Source organism: Phaethon lepturus, unplaced genomic scaffold (assembly GCF_000687285.1).
Source record: "Phaethon lepturus isolate BGI_N335 unplaced genomic scaffold, ASM68728v1 scaffold3452, whole genome shotgun sequence".
NCBI lineage: Eukaryota > Metazoa > Chordata > Aves > Phaethontiformes > Phaethontidae > Phaethon > Phaethon lepturus.
Genome location: NW_010521059.1, coordinates 6,859 through 26,328, shown reverse-complemented (window position 1 = coordinate 26,328; position 19,470 = coordinate 6,859). Strand labels below are relative to the sequence as shown.

The 19,470-nt window shown below is 40.0% G+C and overlaps 1 protein-coding gene across 1 annotated transcript; it reads right to left on the bottom strand.

Moving 5' to 3' along the window:
- Positions 1 to 361: 361 nt before the first annotated feature.
- WDFY1 (WD repeat and FYVE domain containing 1) lies at positions 362 to 19,464 on the bottom strand. The gene is made up of 11 exons (XM_010297586.1): positions 19,420 to 19,464; positions 18,514 to 18,587; positions 17,239 to 17,293; positions 15,731 to 15,881; positions 12,952 to 13,064; positions 10,207 to 10,333; positions 8,499 to 8,604; positions 6,043 to 6,144; positions 5,154 to 5,284; positions 4,017 to 4,125; positions 362 to 3,283 (listed from the first exon to the last, which is right to left on the bottom strand). The coding sequence occupies exons 1-11, from the start codon at positions 19,424 to 19,426 to the stop codon at positions 3,224 to 3,226; spliced, it is 1,035 nt and encodes a 344-aa protein (XP_010295888.1). The 5' UTR covers positions 19,427 to 19,464; the 3' UTR covers positions 362 to 3,223.
- Between the last annotated feature and the right edge of the window lie 6 nt (positions 19,465 to 19,470).

Sequence of the window (19,470 nt, the reverse complement as noted above, 5' to 3'; positions counted from 1 at the left end):
ATCCAAAGGATCTCAGGCAAGGGATTGATCCTCTGATACTCAGTGTTGTAAGAACCTTTGTCGACCTCTGAAGGGCAACCAGATAAACCAGAGAAGAGGTCTAGAAGCAGGACACAGGATAGGGTTACACATCCCTATAGCTGGGATCACGCAGCAGTTGTTTGTCTCTCAGCTCACAGGTTCATCACGGGCCTTTAACCCTATTGCTGCAGCTCATTCAGTTCCAATACAACACATCTGACAAGCTTTGCCTCCAACCTCCAATTTGGACATGGGCCATGTAAAGAAGGAGCCAGAGCATACAGTGGGGGTGGTTCATTCCTGGAGTGGAGGAAAAGATGGATCATCCAAATAGACTAAGTGAATATAAAGAAATATTTTATTGTACATGTAATCAAAGTTTAAAAAACAGACAAGAAGGAGCAAGGGACAGATTTATCTAGCATCTCTTAACTATGCAGGGTACAGAAATACAACTAGTGAAGAATTAGCACGAGTACCCTTTGCTCCCCCAGTGAAGGGGGTTATACAAGTGAGATTAGTAATGCTTCAAAATCAAGCCTTCTCAGTAATTGCACACTTGAGCTAACATAGTTGAAGTATGTTCAGTTTCATGAGAGAGTATCTGCCTTCAAAATAGTTGTTTATAAACAAAAACACTATCTCTTTAGTGGTTTGTAAGCATTACTCATTCAACACCAAGAGTATACTTAAATGACTAATGATTTAGCAGCCATAACTGTCTTGCTGTATCTGAACTGACACTATCCTTAAGTGTATCAATTATAGAAAATAGATTCCTTAGGTTTAACAATATGTAGTAGAGAATATATTATCTAATGGCAAAACCGTAAAGTAAATGGCTGTCAAGAAGCAGAGGAAGTATTCATGGGGCGGGGGGGGGGACGGACGGGGGGGGCTGCATGCTGAGCAGGGTGCACATTGACTAGTCAGAACTAAAAAAGCTGAAGCTCAGGAGTGCTAGCTGCAAAGCAGTTACATCTCAGTATCACTGGTCTAAGTCTCAGAACATCTGGTTTGAAAAATATGCTATTCATCCCACATCTACATCAACCTCCCAGCTTAACTCACAACCCTAGATCCTCCTTACCACAGCACAATAGGATCTTAAACAGTTTAGCAATGTAACTCATGTTCTGCCTTACATGCTGCGAGGAAGGCGGCTTCCATTCTCTTCCAGAGCCAGACAGGAAGAGTCTGAAAGTGAATGCAGACCATTAGCAGGGCTTATTCATTCCTTCAAACACTCAGTTTCCGTCCTAATTTTCAAGGGTGAAGGCCTTCAGAGCAGAAAGCTGTAACTTTTTTCCAGCACAAGCTGATTTTCTCTCAAGAGCTTAGAAATAAGCCTTCACAAAAAACATAAGCTATACAGCATGTAGCAAGGGCTTATCAAATCAGTGTGACAAGTGCTAAATCCCAAACTGAAGGCAAGACAAGTTTGGGGATTCCCACAAAAAGAGGGATTTGTTTATTCTTCAGTGACCCAATAAGCCTAGCAAATTAAAAGACTCTTTGCAAAACTTCCAGAGAAGGTCCATGGAAAGGTAGACAAAGCTAGATCCAACAGTAAATAGCATATTCTGGATTCTAATGCCCTTTAGAGACTAATCAGCGCTTTGGCTTAAAAGGTAAGTGAATCATGATGTATTAACGATACCATGATCTTCATCTATTTTGGCCTACAGCATGGTCCAACGCAGATTAGTGTCAAGTTACACACCTAGGACTTGAATTCACTAACATCCATAGCACCACTTGATTGTTACTGTAAATAAAGACAGTCTAACCCTTAAGTCCCCTGCCAGAAAGAGCCTATTATCTTTGATAGATGTGCAACACCACCTATTCCAGGCCAGCTGACCTACCTGCACTTTTTGTCCTCACACATATGTATCTGTTTTCAGAAAAATCTAAATAGCTCCAAGCTTAAACTCTGTGACATGTTACCTTAGCTTTCAAAGTTTCAAAATAAATTCTCCTTACAGTGTTCAAATGTTGGAAATTCACACAACTGACAGACCAATTTATTGACAGTACCTCACTAGTTATTTCCTGTACATGCCAACTGCACAGTCATAAAAGCCTCTCAGCTCTTCCTCATACTTCTCAGCTTTGAAACAGGAAAGGTTCAATATAGATATCTGAGGATTAACAGACCTAGGTGCAGGGAAGAAAGAAGCTGTTCTGTACCTCAATAATTATTGCTCAGAATTTATCTGTTTTAAGCAACACCAAGGCAGTATTTGAATTTATGCTGCACTTCAGCAGAGACAGGTTCCTTATCATTAAAGAAACATCAGCCTTTCCACAGGAAAAAAGTCTCAAAAATTTAGCTGGCCGTTTTTTCTTAGCCATTACATTTAACAAAGCAGATTTGCTTAGCTTCCCATTCTAACAGCATTATAGAGTTGTCAAAATAAATGGCTCATACCTACAGCCTGCCTTTGAAGTAGAGTAGCTGGGCTGCACATTTTCATTTAGAACTACAGAAATTTATTAGCTAGGCTAAAACACTAAAGAGCCTACAATTGTTTGAAGACTCACCGGCTACCTAAACAGAACAGTTGTCCCACAAAAGTGATTTCACTAATAACTGAACTTGAAGACAAACACTATAGGAAAGCCAATAAAGGGTATCTCGTGTGATCAAAGGTTCTCTTACTATCTCACCTGAAAGAAGCTACCTGCCACTTTGAAGTATCTCCTCCTTCCACAGGAATAACCAACATACCTTTTGGAGGCAGTTTAGACAGTGACTGTTCAGAAGTATTTCTACAGAACTGCTTTTTGGAAGAGAGAATAAGTTACTTTACTATTTGCACAAATTGAATTTACTACACTCATTTTACTCTGATAATGTTTTAGCTACAAGGTATCTGTACAAGATATATCAGCAGAGATAGCACATTGTTAACACTACATATGTAAACCGAGAAACAACAGGTCCTTTCATCAAGGTGTCATATTGCAGGTAAGCCATTTTACGTTAGTCCAAGAGGCTGCGAAACTGCACTTCTGCACCAAGGAGATTCCTGGTGAGCCCAACAGAAAAGCCGCACTCTACAAAGGTGACTGTCCATCCTGGAACAGCAGCAGGAGAAGAACCAAGCAACCAGTGTTTGCGGTAATATTCTTAAGGATTCCATTCATTCGGTGCATATTGCTGTACATAAGGTGCATAAACCTGTCGGGTATGAGATCAGCGTGAAGAGAAGCCAGTTGCAAGACTGCAACCAACTACTGGCGTCATGTCCCAGATCTGTAAGAAAATATTGTGGAGAATTACATAGCATTATTATAAGACCTAAGAGGTATTTCTGTAAGAGGCATAGAAGCAAACACAGAGATCTCCCTGGACAGAAGGCAACAAATCCTGTTTAAACTATACTTGAGAAAAATGTCATAAAGAGTTATACCAGCCTTACAAACCAAAAACCAAACTTGGGGCTCAAGAGAGTCTTCTAGCAGTTCTCTGTAGGACTGTTTTTAAAAGTGCTATGCAGTTTGTTATAAACACGCTCACAGAGAAACGGGGACAGACTGGAACGTCTCAGTTCTGACATGCATGGCAGATGTATAGCTTAAGCACAGCAAGATTCTACATCAGTCCAATTTCCATGTCACTGTCTCATAACCAGGGCTTTTAATGGCAATGCTCCAAGGAGCCAGAGAGCTCAGAGCAAAGGAAGCCTGCACATTTCATCATGGCTGTGTCTTTAACGCCACTGGCAGATTCTCCTACTGCTGATGCCTGCTTTGTTTGTGCCGAGGACACCAACAGTAACCAGTTCTGACAGTTAGACTCCATACAGTAGAATTACAGGTCATTTCCTCATTCAACTGCAGGAAGAACAGTTTGCAACAAACACGATTCTTGCTGCTCACAACAGTTAGCTTTGTAGCAACAGTTGCCAAAAAGAACAAAAGTATACACAAACATTAGTTGTCTGTTAAATGTCTCCAATAAATGCAGGAAAGAGGTACATGAATACCTTCACAATCCGGTCGCTCCCACAAGTCACCATTAGCCCTCTGGAGATATCCATGGACATGTGTGAAATGTTGTGTTTTCCTTCATGAAAGGTTGCCAAGGAAGTACGGCTGCACGAGAACAAATCAAATGAAAGCCAGCCATCAGATGAACCTTGATGGCATCATTATAGCACTGCAAGATAAACTTACAAGAAAATTAAGTTGCTCAAGTACTAATAAATTAGTTCTGAGAACTGCACGGCCATATCAAAGGGGACAGAGTTAAATTAGCAAGCCATGCTAAGGCATTGCTTGTGCAGTTATACAGGTGTGACATTTCCTGGCCTCCTGCAGCCTGACTGTTAATAATATTAGAGCAGAAGTGGGACACTGCCTTAGTAAATAATTCTACTCTTGGTTATAAAGTCACGCTCAGCTACGTTTTTTTCCTGCTGGCTATAGTGAGTCAAGTAGGGCACAACACGTCTCTCTTTCAGAAAAAAGCAAGCAAACAAAAAACAAAAGCAAAAAATGCCCAAACACCCCCAAAATTGGCATCCGATTACTTTGGTCCTTTAGCACTCCACATGTCCAAGAAGGTGACAGGACAGTGAACAGTGAAGTGTCGTTCATATCAAGATAAAAAGGGGGTTCATTCATTGCTAAGAAGAGTTTAATGAGACAGCAAATTATGTTTAGCCTCATTTCCTTGCATGGGGAAAATAATGTTGGGCTGCAAAGAATATTCCCGTAGGAACAGTTTTCAGTAAGTGTACATGAACTAATGCATATACATCCTGGCAGTTGCGATGCACTGTCAGCCACCCATTTAAGCAATTTTAAGTGCAATCAATAGCCTTTACCTGAACATAAATCTTGAGACAAATATATTTCAACTCTAGATCTGGGCTCATGGAAAAGAAGAAATAAAGTGGATAAAGAAGTTGTAACACCATATCTGATCCAAATCAGTTTGCAGAGCCAGTTCAGGGATCTCTGCCATTGCAGTGCTTTGAGTGCCCAAGGCGAAAGTGGCCTATTAGCAGAGAGTCAGGTTGGCCTGTTTGTGTAGCATTGTGTGTGGACGTGGAGCAAGCACAAGTGTTTCTGCACCTCAGCAGTATTACTACTTTAACTTATTACTCCTTAATACTCACTCTTCATCCTTGATTGACTCAAAACAGGAATCACAGACACGGACCTGGAACTCAAATCCCATGATTGGGTAACTTGACCGTTTGGTACTACACTTGCCACATACTGCTTGCCCACATTTTCTGCAATGATGCTTCATGGAGGAAAAAGAAAACAAACAAACAAATCACTATATTGTGCCACTTGACCACCTCATCAAGTGTTCACTGAACAAAGCAGAAGCTTCTGTTTTGCAACCTGTGAGGAAGTTTTCTGTTACTTCAAGCAAAGACCAAGTACTCTGGAGTTCTGAACAGTCTTCTTGGCCATCTTACCTCCATATTCTCCCTGTCCATTCTCTTTTCCTTTTGCAAGCTCCTTCTGGGAGCAGGAGAAAAAAAGAAGGTTGAACAAGCAACCAAGGAAATAACAGTCTATGAAAGCCAGAAACAGATGAGCGCCTTGGTGCTTGTCCAGTCCCTCCACAAAAAGAAAGCCATCTGGAAAGCCTTCACATTCCAGCCCAGTAAGAGCAGGGCCATCACTGCTTCACTGAATGGAGTACCCTACATGTTAGGCTGCAATTTGCTCAGTTAATGGGGCATTGTGTGCCGCTTTACACAACACTTGAGGATTAGCCATCCACAGTTCCAGTGCATAGAAATATACAGAGAAATCCACCAGAGCGCTCCCAGCCCGCTTTGCCCTGTGATAGAAGTTTGATGCAACACTTCCCATAGAATTTGGAAATTTCTTGCACTACCTAGAAGCTGTGATCTCTCAATAAACCCTCACTTCAAAGCAGCAAAAATACCAACAGTTTTTATTAAAGATCTAACAGCTTTAGTGGTTTTCTGTTAGCATTTTGCTTAATGTTGAAGTACAGGTAAGCACTCAAACCAGCAATCTCACCTGTCTCAACCCTAATGTCTTTGTGTCCCACATTTGCTTTATATTCCAGAAGAAAGGTTGTTCACACTTCTGACAGGAATCACTTTCTAGCCATTGAGGAGCCTACAAAACAGCAAGAGATGCAAGCAATTAGAATTCTTTTTCCTCATACCAGAGCCAAGGAAGTCTGTTTTAAGGACTCAAAGTAAAGTTTTACTTGGAAAGATGCCATGTCTTAGCTCTGGACATTACAACAATAGACTGCCTACAGTAGAGTGCATAGGAAGTTTAGTACAAAAAACCCCAAACCCAAGACTACAGTTTTTGTCACCTACACACTTAGTATACTTTTTAAGCCCGCAGCAGTATGTTATGTTACTGCTTTAGTAAGAAAACTAATTCAAACATCTAAGTTATTAAACTTGCTGCAGGCATTCAAAGACTGCAGCTCTGTTTGCCTAGATGATTTTTATGGACAAGTGTAATCCAAGTTGTAGAAGCTATAAGGCAGTCATCCCCTTTAAAGGTGGGGGGTGGTATCCAGAAGTAAATTCTAAGTAAGTATCTTTGCTGCTTCCCTAGGTTTGCAGTTGGAAATAATTAAGAACTCATCTGCATTTTCCATCCTGCACACATCTTCATAAGGATTCCTTGTCCCACCCACATATTCTTCCTGCCATAAATGGACTAGGCCAAATGAAAATAGTGAGAGCTTTAACATATTTCAACACTCTCAGATACTTTAACTGAGCATCCTTGTAAGGGACAGAAAGAGAGGCACAATATTTTTCGTACACAGACTTGAATTAGAACATGTATATTCTACACATCTGATAGGGGAGTCTCCCTAAAACCCAACAGGAGGAAAGCTGGAACAAAGAAGCTTTTCTTCTCAATTCACTTACATCCATTGTTGATAGTAAATAGTATTGTCAGTTGTACCATCATCTCACCATTAATATTTATTAATACCAGATGTCATCTTCCACCTTGATTTCATCCCCTTCCTTCCCCCATGCTAGTGGAAAATACTGTAAAGAGTAGTAGCAAGTCCGGCGTGGGGGGTGAGGAGGAAAGTAGAGGGAATGAGTCACCTCTCCACCAAGTGAGATGTTCCATATTGCTTCTTTCAGTTACTTACAATAGAATTTTTCATTTAATAGCATTTTTGAGAAGATAATCCACCTTCTGGCTCCCTCTAACAGAAAAATAGCATATCTTCCTATTCTTTTCATCTTAATTTCAGGCATTAAATAGAAGGCAAAAACCTGCCAACACTACCAACACTGTCACCAACATACAGCTGGAACTGCCCAAGATCAATAGTATGGCCGTTAGTGGAGTTACCATTCCTGTAGCAGTCTGTCTTCCAGTCTTATATGCATTAGTGCATATCTGAAGATACCCTATAACATGACTCATTAGCTAATGCTTCAGAGGCAATGTGTGTCATCATTCTTCAATCATTTAGTTTCTCTGCTTTTGGATTGGGCTTGATTATGTTTTTCCAGTGAGTTCTGAGACATCATGGCTGTTCTAAGTTAACTATACTGTTTTAATTATATTAAAACTGTCTATTCTTTAATCATTGCCTGCAGATCCAGAAAAGAAACAGCCACATCTTGTTTTCCCAATTGTATTACAAGTCAGTTCCTTGCAACTACGAAGATTCATAATATCACAGAAGTTTTGAAGAGAGATCATCATGCTGAAAATGTTAGGAGCGCCACGTACAACATTCAGTGTGTTTAAGGCAACAGCTCAACACGTTAGAAGAGAGTTCTTAATCATGACACTTGCATTTAAGTAAAAGCAACACAGCAAGGAAGGCTGAGCCTTAAATACTGCTTTATGGGGGCAACCAAAACTAACTCCTATAATTATGGTTTAACCAAAGATAGTAGTAATATACATCTTTTCAGCTCCTATGATGGATATGAACTGATGCAATAAGAATGGCATGGCAGGTTCAGTTGCCATCTACCGAGGTCCTTAAAAAAAAAAAAAAGAGGTTGTCTGGGGACTGAATCTCTCCATTCTGAACTGCATCTCAAAAACATCATCTCACTTCTTTACCTGTTTTCACATGAGTTGAGAACTTATTTCAAGACTGCTGAAGCACAGTTTATTGGTTTCTTTACTGCAAAGGCTTGCCTGCTTTAGAGTGCTCCAGCAGCAAGGGCTGTGGCCATTTCTGTGAACATGTTGTCTTATTGAGACAGGACTCTAAGCAGTCCCAAGCCTGTCCTCCACTTCTCCTCTCCTGGGAATCCATCTAGTACAATGCAGTATGGACAGCCACTAGAACAGAGAAACTTTTAATAATATTATTCAGCCTTGAAGTTTCAGGCAATGTGAGGACAACAGCCTACAGAACTGACTAAGCAAGGCCACATCAGGCCTCTGAAAAGTTGGGCCAGGGAATAAAAAAAAAATAATAAAAAAAAAATCATCTTTGATCTAGGACATGATCTTACCTCTTCTCGGCTGATATCCATGTTCCAAACAGCAATTCCCCCATCAGCTGAACAAGACACCAGCTGCCGTGTCAGCTGGATGTAACAGATAGCCTGCACCTTGTCACTGCAAACAAAGGAGACACTATTTACCCATAGGTATTTAAACAAAGCTTAGTATCCCAGCAAACCCCAATTTATCCTTGTAAAGCTACCTAGGAAGCCAAAACTGATTTCCAAACACTTTGCTAGTCCACTAAGTAGAGCTATGAAGGTGAGTGAACAGATGCTGTCACCTAAGAACTACCCTAGCATCAGGGTGTTGCCTAGAACAGTGTTCTTACAGGCTTGTACCTCTTACAGAAGTACAGTTCCATGTTAACATTTGCTGACAGTAAGCACTGACAATGAGCTAAGTGTCAACTGGCTCAGAGTGTGTGGAAATACTCTTCTGTGTCGGCAAGGAGAGCCAGTTATCAAAACAGAGACAACTGGAAAAATAAAGAGAAATATTGGTTTCAAGGTATAGCTAGGAAGCAGATGGAGCTTCCACTTTTGCTAACAAATCATAGTAAGTAAATCTGTAGGTGCAAAGCAAGGCATGCATTCACCAATAAGACAGTTTAATCCTAAATAAAGACTCATGACAAAATAAAAGTCCACCCTAGGAAACTAAGCAAAGGATCTCAACAGTATTAGACTGCTTTGAAACATCTAAGTTGAATTAAAAAAGCCATTCTGCTTCTCAGAACTTACTTTCCCATTCAGTATGAAGTTTGATGCTAAGTGTGATGTTTGAAGAGAAACTAACAGTGTAATAAGTCTTCACCAGGCCACATGATGCAGCAGTAACAGCAGTATTAAGTCCTCCAGTCACTGACTTCAGTTACTTTTTTGTAACCAGTACTCTATTATTAGTTCTTTAGCCATAAAACTAAATCCTCAAGATTTAACAAGAGTTCTAGGGCTAAGGCTATCAGTCTTGATCAAAGGTGGATGGAGGCATCTATGGAATTAGACAAGAGGAGAATGCACTATACAAATACATCTTTAAACACAAACAAGATCTCTACTACCACTGTATTTCTAAGTAGAATATCTCTTCAGTGGTGAACTGCCTGTCAGACTGAATTAAGGCCATAGATTTAAAAATGGCAGCCAGTGTTGTGTCTCCGTAAAAATAAAAAGTTGATTAAATACAGACAACTAACTACCTACCTAATCCACAGAACAGTGGAGATGTGACATGCTTTTCTGAAGTCTACAGACCCACCCCTGTAATTTAGCCAATCAGTTTATCACCTCACTGATAGAAAGAGACAGAGAACAGGAACATATTGAAGCTTACTCTACATGGGTACATCCTTATACATCAAGTTTCTAGTCCCACCCTCACAGACAACTCAGTGACGTATTTCAATACAGAAGCATGCAACTTTTACATAAAGTCCAAGCAAGAAGATCAAGATTTGTACCCACCTCCTTCTAGAACCTACTTTATGTTATACTCTACCCATGGTTTAGAAGTACCAAACACAAGCAAAACCAAGATTTATCAGTAATGCTTTCCTAGTACTGATTATCCTTCTTTCCCCTCAAAGTCTTGCATTCTGCAAGTTATTTCCTCCATTATTCAAAAAGATTTAAGTATCTTGCCATGCTATTTAGTCTTCCTGGGACTCTGTGTTCATTACAGAATACGTAGGAAAAATAAGACACCATTACATACTGATGTCCCTGCAGCAGCAGTGTTCGCCCCTTCCTTCCACCAATATCCCACATGATAATGCTGTGATCAGAGGCACCTGAGAAGAGCAGTCGTTGAACAGGATCCCACCACAGGGAAGTAATACTTCCTAGGAAAGAACATTCTGCAGTTAGAGCTACTAGAGTCACTCACCAACACAATGATGCTCTTCTGGGTCATTAAGGTGAAACCTGAGATACTCTCTTACTGCAGTAACAGATATTGAAAGCCTTAAAGCAAAGGACAGCATGCAACAGCTTAGAGAAGCAAAGAGCATTTGACAACAGAACAAAACACCTCTAAGAAGAAGTTAGATGCAAAGAATAAGCCAGACAGTTTGAGTTACTAACTTTCTGCCCCTTGTATTTAGGTAGTTGAGAGTTGGCAGGCTGCTGTGCGATCTCTGGAAGGTGAAAAGTACTAAAACTTGCCAAGCAGAGACTAGTATCTATCATACAGTAAGGTGCTTGGTCAGTGGTTGCAGGACAGCACACAGCGTTCACAGGTAAAACAACTCCCTTACGTAACCATTTACAGCCTTAAAGTAGTTGGAACTAAGTGACAGTTTCACTGCTGTTAGCAAATCTGGCTGCTACGTACTAAATTACAAAACTAGATTTCAGAAGGCCCAGCCTGGCTGTGTACCTCATTAGTCAGACAGAAAGAAATGAGTCATCAGTAGCAGTCTTATACTAAATCCATAAGCATGGTAATGTAGTCAGGAGACTAAAGAAGTAATTTTGTCACTCATGTTGCGTATAGTTTTGAAGCTGCAGGAACATTTTATTCCCTAACAGACATCCTTTCCTTTAAAGCATCCATCCATTGCTCAGTTATTATCAAAAGCCTTGTTGATCTGAAGGGAAGATGAATGGTAATTACCCAAATCAGTCCTTTCCAGCTCTCTGGAGCATGAGATTTTTCTTGCCTCCTTTAAGGCTACACAGTTTTCAGACTGACCCGTTTGGGAATAGTTGTCTCCAGAGAACAGTGACCATCTGTGCCATAAAAGGCAGTTTGAGGATTATCTCAGCATTGCACAGAGTAGGCTGTTAAACACAGAGAATTCTGGAAGCTGGCCTTTGCAGGACAAGTTCTAAAACCATTGAAACTGCAAAGCAAACCCTGCTTGCTTATGAAGTCATAGTTAGGCAAGAGCTAGAAAGGAAACAAAATGAAGTCATGACTTTTGAAGTCTGGCAAACGCAGCTGCACTCAGAGAAGAACTAGATGCCATTTAAGTTTAGAGTTACCAGGCCGTGAGAATATTACACAAATACTGTGGAGGAAAACAATGTTACACATAATCTGTTTTGCGTTAAATAAAAAAGAAGAAAAAATATGAAGGAGCTACTATTATATCAATAGAAGAAAAACCTCTTTCTGACCCTCAAATTTAATCAACTTCTATACTAGATCAATTTTTGCTTTGAGGATCACAAACGCCTTAGGAAATTTATATATAAGCCAAAGTTGTCTGCTATGCCGACAGCGCTGCTGAAGTTGGTGCGGGGAAGCCCACCACGACTCAATAGATAGAATGCACACTATACGTAGTGCCATGTTGAGTCATACTGCTTTCACATTAACAATAATATCCATCAAGGAGTTGCATTTTAACACAGACTAGTGCAAAAGCATACAGAGGTAAAGGAGTCTCCAGGGCCAAAAGAATTATTTTGCTCTTAACTGAAACAATCTGAAACTCTGTTTGAATGCAGAAGAGCCATTTATCATTTGAAAATCTCAACTTGCCTCCCTCATTCAAAGCCAGCTTTATCATTTTACAGTCATCTGTAAATCAGGAGTCCACCCAGCTTTAACAAAGTCTGCTCTATACTTACAGCTATTAAACAAGGGAGCCTTTTTCAGTGGGTCAGAGACTTACGACCCAGTAATCACCCCTACCCAAACGCAAACTAGTCAGCTAATTTGAAAGTTGCCAGTACCACATGGGAAGAGACATTAAGCCTTGCACATTTCTCTCAGCATATTATTAAATTACACATTCTTCTGTGATTGGCATTCTTGCCTTACTCATTACAGCAGACAGCGGCTCCACATCACATTGCAGACTATTTGGTTCCTCATCTGATATAAGGACTTCAGCTATACTACACCAGATGAGATGTTTGTCTTTAACTAGACAGTTTTTATTTCTCAAAGGCTCTCTAGATTTCTTGCATATAGCTTGGTTTCAGCTGAACATAGGAAACTGAACTAGAGTCTCATAAAGACTGATCAGAATAGCAAAGTCTGCACTAGGAAGAATTAAGCAGCTTTTTAGAATCTAGGCTGGGTTTGCTAAAGCTGCTTTAGGTATAGTTATAGTACTACAAGGGCTCCAGAAAAAAAAAAAAAACCACACACACACATTCTCATCCTTTCTTTTCAATGTTAAGGAGACTGAAGTTTTTAAAGGTGGCCATCTAGTGGATAATTTGTGTTTAATTGAATGCATATGTTAACCTCTATTTTTCATCTACAATAAAAATACCTTTCAGTATTTATACGGCTAAGATTTCCCCTCAGCAAGAATGTGTCTGTTCTTTAAGAGATAGTCGTATGTGCAGCTTTGAACAGCTTTTGATAACTACTACCCTGCACTAGTTTTTTTACCCAATACCTATCTTTAAGAGGCCGCTATCCAGCTGAACATCTCATCCCAATTTACAAAGAGGTACTATAATCTGGGTCAAGTGGAGTTAAGAGGAAGAGTTACTTTACCTTCATGCCCTTTCAGTGTTGTGATAACCGAACATGTATTTTGCTCAAGCTTCAGGAGAGTGATCTGTCCAGAATAATCACCAACAAATGCATGCCGAGTTTCATAATCATATCTGCACACCAGTCAAGGAAAAGCCTCATCTGCTCTTAAGAGTATTTTACAGAACTGAAACAGATAGCACAGCTGTCAGCTACAGAGCTTACACAAATTGGAAAACAACATTTTAATATGCCAGGTAAATATTTACATAACTACTTCTAAAGTGTTTGGAGACAGTAACAGTTAAACCTTTTTCATTCCTCTCTTCTCCTCACCCTTCCCTACATATACAAGTGAGACAGCATGGAAAATAAGTGAGAAATGTTTTAGAAAGCCACTGGAGAAGCCATGAGATAATCCATCACCTAGTTTAAGACAAGCCAAGAAGATTTAGACCATTTCTAGCAGGTATTTACATAACACACTCATGATTTTCTACAAGTGATGCCAGAATTCCTCAGGTTACTTGTTGCAGGGCAGAGCTACTGTTAGGGGCACCTAACTGGACAGTAGGTGGCATTCAGTCTTACCTGGTACCTGCTCCTATAAACTCTTAGTTTTCTAAAATATTATACTAGTTGATGCCCCCAGGATAGAAAAACTACAATAAAAGACCATCTAACTTCTTGTTCTGCTCTCTGCACTTTCAAGTTTACTCATGCAGGTCCTTGAGCATGGTGTTAAAGACTGAAGCATATTTCAGAAAGGGTTCTGTCATTTAACACTGACACAAAAGCCACACCACATCCTAACATGGGATCTATTAACAAGGTGGTATGTTTGGCAAAAGCATTATACATCATCACAATTTTCTGATACTCAGTTTTTGTCACTATGTAACTACTGTGTCCAGAGGCTAAAGCATAGCAAACTGGATGGGACCAGATCATTTACCACCTTTAGAAGGCTTTTGCTATTCAGGATCTAAGCAAGAGCTACAGAAAACCCATAGAGCTGGCAACACATAACCCAAGACTTGTGTTTCAACTCACCCGTCCTCCTGGAGCCACACAAAACCGCAAGCAGCAGCTAGCAAAGTAGCCTATTCTAGACAACAGAAAAGACTATCTTTTTAAAAGTAGCAAAAAGCCCACCACCGTACGTGAAAAAGCAGAGGTTTTGCCATCTGATGACATTCTGAAATCTCTTAAGCCTTCAGAATCTTGAGATAAACAATTCACTTTCAACAAATCCACTAAATCCCTGAATACGTGATCCTTTCTTCATCTTGGAAGTTCAGGCTAGCATTATCCCCACTAATCCAGTAAAGAATAGGCATTCTGCTGTGTTTTTCAGAAGCTTACATTTAGGATCATTAACAAATAACTCTTAAGGAACCTCCTGATATGGAAGCCAAGCACCTAGCACACACACACCAGAAAGCCAGTTCTTCCAAACACAAGTCCAAAGGCAGGATCAATTACAATGCACTTTCAAATGCCATGGTATTCAGTGGAAATTTATTTTTATCTTGATAGAAAAGGTCATATTCTTTTCTCCAGTTTCAATAACAAACTGTTCCATTATTTGCAATAGCATTAGCTATAGAACCCATTGAATTCAAATAGTGAGGCTCAGAGGCACCAGACTGTTCTTGTGAGCTAGTCTCCTAACACACACACACACACACAAACACACCCTCCCCAGTATTAACCCAGTTCTGTGCTGCATTCAGCTGAGGTAAGATGTACATTAAATATTTTGTGGGACACAAACCCCCTGAACTCTAAAAACAAGGAGCACACAAAAGAGCAATAGTAGAACAATACAAACCTGTCAGCTCTTCAGCTAGTAAGGCACGGTTTGCACAGATGGGAGACCTCAGAAGCCTAGACATGCCACTGGCAACCAAGCGGTTCGCTTTCCTCCTAGTTTCTTAGCACTACCCAAGTATATAGCAATTCTAGAGAGCTCTTTATTTTTTCAAGAGATGTAGTTGAATTCTTTCAGCTTTTGAATCACGCCACTTCTACAACATTACTCCCATTAAGCCTCATATACCAACCAGTACCTCCAGATACTGTTGGGCCACATCTAAACTACCACCACTAACAAGTGCTAAAAAATAGGTTTAGAATTTAAAGTATTTAACTCATGCTCAAAAGTTTTGATATATTAACTACATTTTAAGCTGCTGGGATTGAAAGTCTCTTACATAGGATAAAGAATGCCCTGAAGTACTTACAGCTGAATAGACAACCAGAGTTCTTAAGCTACAAACACTGCAGCTGAAAGCAATTTGCAGGAAAGCAAACTGCACACAGACAAATTACTACTAGTAATGAATAAGGTTTCAACATACCCTGTAGCTTAAAGATAGAAAAGATTAAGATGAGCAAAGATAGAAAAATTAATGCAGTCCAAAAGGTTTTCATGACATTTTATGCTCTAGAAGGACTCAAATGAACACTAGCATGTGTTGAACAAAGTGACTTGCCTAGGAAGTACACAGGCCAGGCGATGGATACAGTTACTAGTCGCCTCCACAAGATGCTACAAACGTTTCAAAATTAGGAACTAGCACACACTATGATTTCTGTACCTCAAGGTCACAACATCCCCTTCTATGATGTAACAGCTAACAGAAATAAAGGTATTAAAGACCTAATCAGAACAAGGGTTTGCAGACTTGCAAGAGATTTCACTCTAGCTTTTTACATGAAAAGAAGGGATCAAATGGAGGTAAACGAACAAAGTACTCTTCCAGTTTCAGGGCAGCAATCGTTTTTCAAAGGATACTGTAGACATGAAGCCCAGGAAGTGAAGTAATGTCTCCCCAGCATACTCCCACTCCTGGTGCACATCCAGCTGACACACTTGTCATGACCAGTGCTGATAACCCACTCTGATGTCAGGCAGAAAGTAATAGCAGACACTCGATTCTGATGAGCTGTGGGAAGAAAAAAGATTCTGGCTAGTTTTCCCTAAAAATCAAAGTGATGTGTTCCTATGCTCTAATTCAGAGAGACATAGGCTGAAGAAGGTATCTAAGCAATGCCCCAGGGAGATGCTTTACCATCATATTATACTTGCCTCTAGGCTGAACTAAAAGGTTAGCATTGTTCTGTTTGGTATTTGCCTTCTGAATAGCTTAAGTGAACCAAACATGTTAGTCAGCTAATTTAAGCCGTTCTCCCACAGAAAGAGAAGCTGAGTTCAGCCCCGATACCCAAGATGCTCTGGTTAAGAAGCAGGTAAACCCTCAGCTTCCTCTAGTTAGGCCAGGACTTCTGGGGAGTAACACATCTAAAAACATTAATTGCTTTCTTTAAATGCCTCTTTTCCTGACCCCAGGGCAGCTATACTCAGACTCACATTTTTAAGCACCTCAAAGTGTTTCTAGTCCACAGCATTCAAACTGCTACCTGTGGCAGCAACCAAATCCCACCCAGCTTTGTTTAGAATGCTGCCACTAAGCAAGAAATTACACGAGCATAGAAAGAAGCCCCCCCTGCCACCCAAGATACAAGTACTTCCCTTGACTGAGTTGTCAAGTCATCTTCCTTAGGATAAAGGGGGTTTTTGTTGCTTTAAGAACAAGGTCTTTTTCTCCTTAAGCAAGAACATTGCTTCTATCGGTGTCAGGGAGTCATAAGACAAACTGCACTTTGTTTCGCTACATAATCTACAGTCTTTAAGAGTCTCCTTCAGGCCTTTCACATGAATATTCCAATTTTAATCAGCAACAAAGATTCGTATTTGTTTTAAAGATGTGCCAACAAATGCTGAAATTAACATCTCCGTAAATATTAGAACAATCCCTATTCCTCACGTACCGGAAAAGTAAGATCTTTTTCATGCCTATTACTCTCCTAAAATGACAGAGAAAGCAAGGACTCTTATCTTCAGCTAGAAGTAACTAAGCCCAGTGATTACAGAAGGTAAGGATGGAAATTGCAAATATCAAAGTGCACCTTTAGAAAGCTCTTACCCTAACGTTCATGCAGTATAACTACTCTTGAAGAGCAAAATCTGAACTCACTAGTTCTGACTCATTACCCTCGTAGGCTAATGATGTGCTGAACTTAATGATAATGACTGCAATTCAGGCTCAGTGGACTGAGGATTACTCAATAACAGAATATTTATCTTCTGGCAGTTATCCCCAACTAAGTGACAACTAAAAGGTCAGTCAGATTTAAAGCTTATTTGGACTTGATTAATCTGTGACAGTGTCCAGTTTCCCAAACATTTTAGATGCCTCTCCTTCACACAAATGTTAGTGTAGGCACTGGTTAATGGTTTACCTGGATAAGTCTTCACAAAGTTCATCTTATTAAAGTCCTCTGAAATATGAAACTCCTAAAAGCAAAGTGGAACCATTAGAAAAGATACCACAGTGACATAAGCAATACTGATACCCAAAAAAGAACAGTAACCTCACAGGCCAAAATTTGCATAGCAGCAATATATGTCACTAAAAACTAGCAGTTTCTCAGGCTGGAGCATAGCACACTGACACACCAACTGTAAATTAAGGTTATTAGTGAACTACATTTTCAACAGGGAACATCCTTTCAGAACTGACTTTGCTGAAGGGAGATTATAAGAATAGATAAGATCTCATTTGTCCCCAGCAGGAACAAACAAAACTGTATCCTGTAGTATTTAGGATTTAAGTATCTGAGACTTCATAATAGACAGATTTAAGTAAGCATATTCTCTATTTGATCCATTAGGCTTAGTGAAATTTCAAAAAAGTCTCAGCTTATAATTTCAAGTAGTTATCACTAGAATCATTACTCCTTCTAGTTCTGTGTAGGCTATTCACAGTAGTTATCAACAGAAGCAGTGTTTATGACACTCATGCAGTACCCTGGCTCCTTATAAGACAGTTATTATTTTGACCTTTTTCATAGAGAAAGGACACCATTAAAGCACCTGAGAGTCACAAGATTCCCTTCTTTTGCCAAGAAAAGAGGGGAAGAATACTGACCCACTTTCTGTTCTGCCATATGTATGTGCTCTCCAGGAGAGGCAGAGCAATTACAGCAAAAGTATAGAAAGACAGAAGAAAGACTTCTCAGAAAGAAAAGAAATCAACCTTGCCTCTTGTAATTTTAGAGCTAGTGTTGAAATTTCCACATCATAAAACAATCTGCATCAAGAAAATCCAGACATGGGTGCATGCCGAGATGCAGGCAGATGCATACTTCTGAGATGCAAGCTAGCTCTAGTTCACAAGCCTTGTTGGTACACTGCCACAGCACTCTGCCCAGCTTAACGTACTCCTCAAAATAATTCTCTGGCGAAGTGTAATAGTTTGGGTCCACTGCTACACTAATGGCGCAATAACTTCTTGGGGCTAGCTGGCTTACATCTAGCCAGAAGAACCCTTGTTTATTTGCAGTCCTCCCGTGTACATCTCAGGTGAACTGCCAAGAAGTTCAGCCATTTAGTAATAGCTGCATTCCAAAAAGAAGGGAAAGAAAAGAAATTATCAGCTGTCAGCAACACCTGGTGCTCACAAACAATCTAAGCAATTCTAATCCGCATTCTGGAGAAAAGTCACAGCAACTTACCATGATAGCTCCATTATCCTGGCCTACAAATATTCGTCTGCTGTCATGATGATAAGCCATGGCTGAACATGGCGCTGTCAAAAAAAGCAAGCACATTACAGTTATTGAAATAGAGGTATTAGGATACACCTGACTTATTAAAACGAATTCTTTCACTTGGGACAAAAGCTGCTTAAGATTAAGTAGCTTGATAGAAATTAGTCTGCATAGACAATGTCCCTTAGTAAGACAGTTAAATTCCCATATGTGAAGCTGAAAAAAGGTACACTACTTCATTTAACATTTGTATCCAAATTACTTCAGAAATTGTCATTCCAGAGACTATCCTTTGTATGATGTTTTATTCTGTTGACGTATTCCCTCTTTTTCTATGTGGTACGTGCCTAGGCAGCAAATCTACATTAAAGAAGTTACAGCAAAGCACTCAGGCTGAGTGAAGTTTCAAAATCAAAAAAGCACCCTGACACTCGAGATGTACTCAGCACTGAAGCTGCTACTCAGTATTACTTCCTTCATAATCTAAATGTTTAAAGAAAAAAAAGATGCACATCTTGGAAAGCAGAGAATATTCTTAAGTTTGAATTTTCAACCAGTGGTTTGAAAAGCTCACTTATTCAGCAGATGAGTTATTTGTCAGCATTGGAGACACCTTCAGCTGCAGATCCACAGAGCGATTTACCTGGTGAAGGATCTGGTTCTGACAGAATGCTGCCTTAGATCGCACACACTATGCAGCTAGTTTCAAATTAAAGTCTGAGCTAGAGTTGCTGCAAAGTTCCCAAATTCAAGACTGTTGAGTGAATCCAGCACTTGGGGAAATGGGAAGGAGGTATTCCCACACACAGCACACGTACAAAACCCATGCTGTGCTTGGCCATCACCTACCACCTCCAGCATTGTACTTACATGACATGGTGTGGTAGATGCTGGGCCAGTATTGTCCACTGTCTCTCTTCA

Coding starts and splice junctions, on each gene's coding strand:
- WDFY1 (XM_010297586.1), bottom strand. Junction 10,334..12,951: donor AACACTGAAAGGGCATGAAG/GTAAAGTAACTC, acceptor GTTCTTTCCTAG/GAAGTATTACTTCCCTGTGG. Junction 4,126..5,153: donor GAGTCAATCAAGGATGAAGA/GTGAGTATTAAG, acceptor GTTCTCGTGCAG/CCGTACTTCCTTGGCAACCT.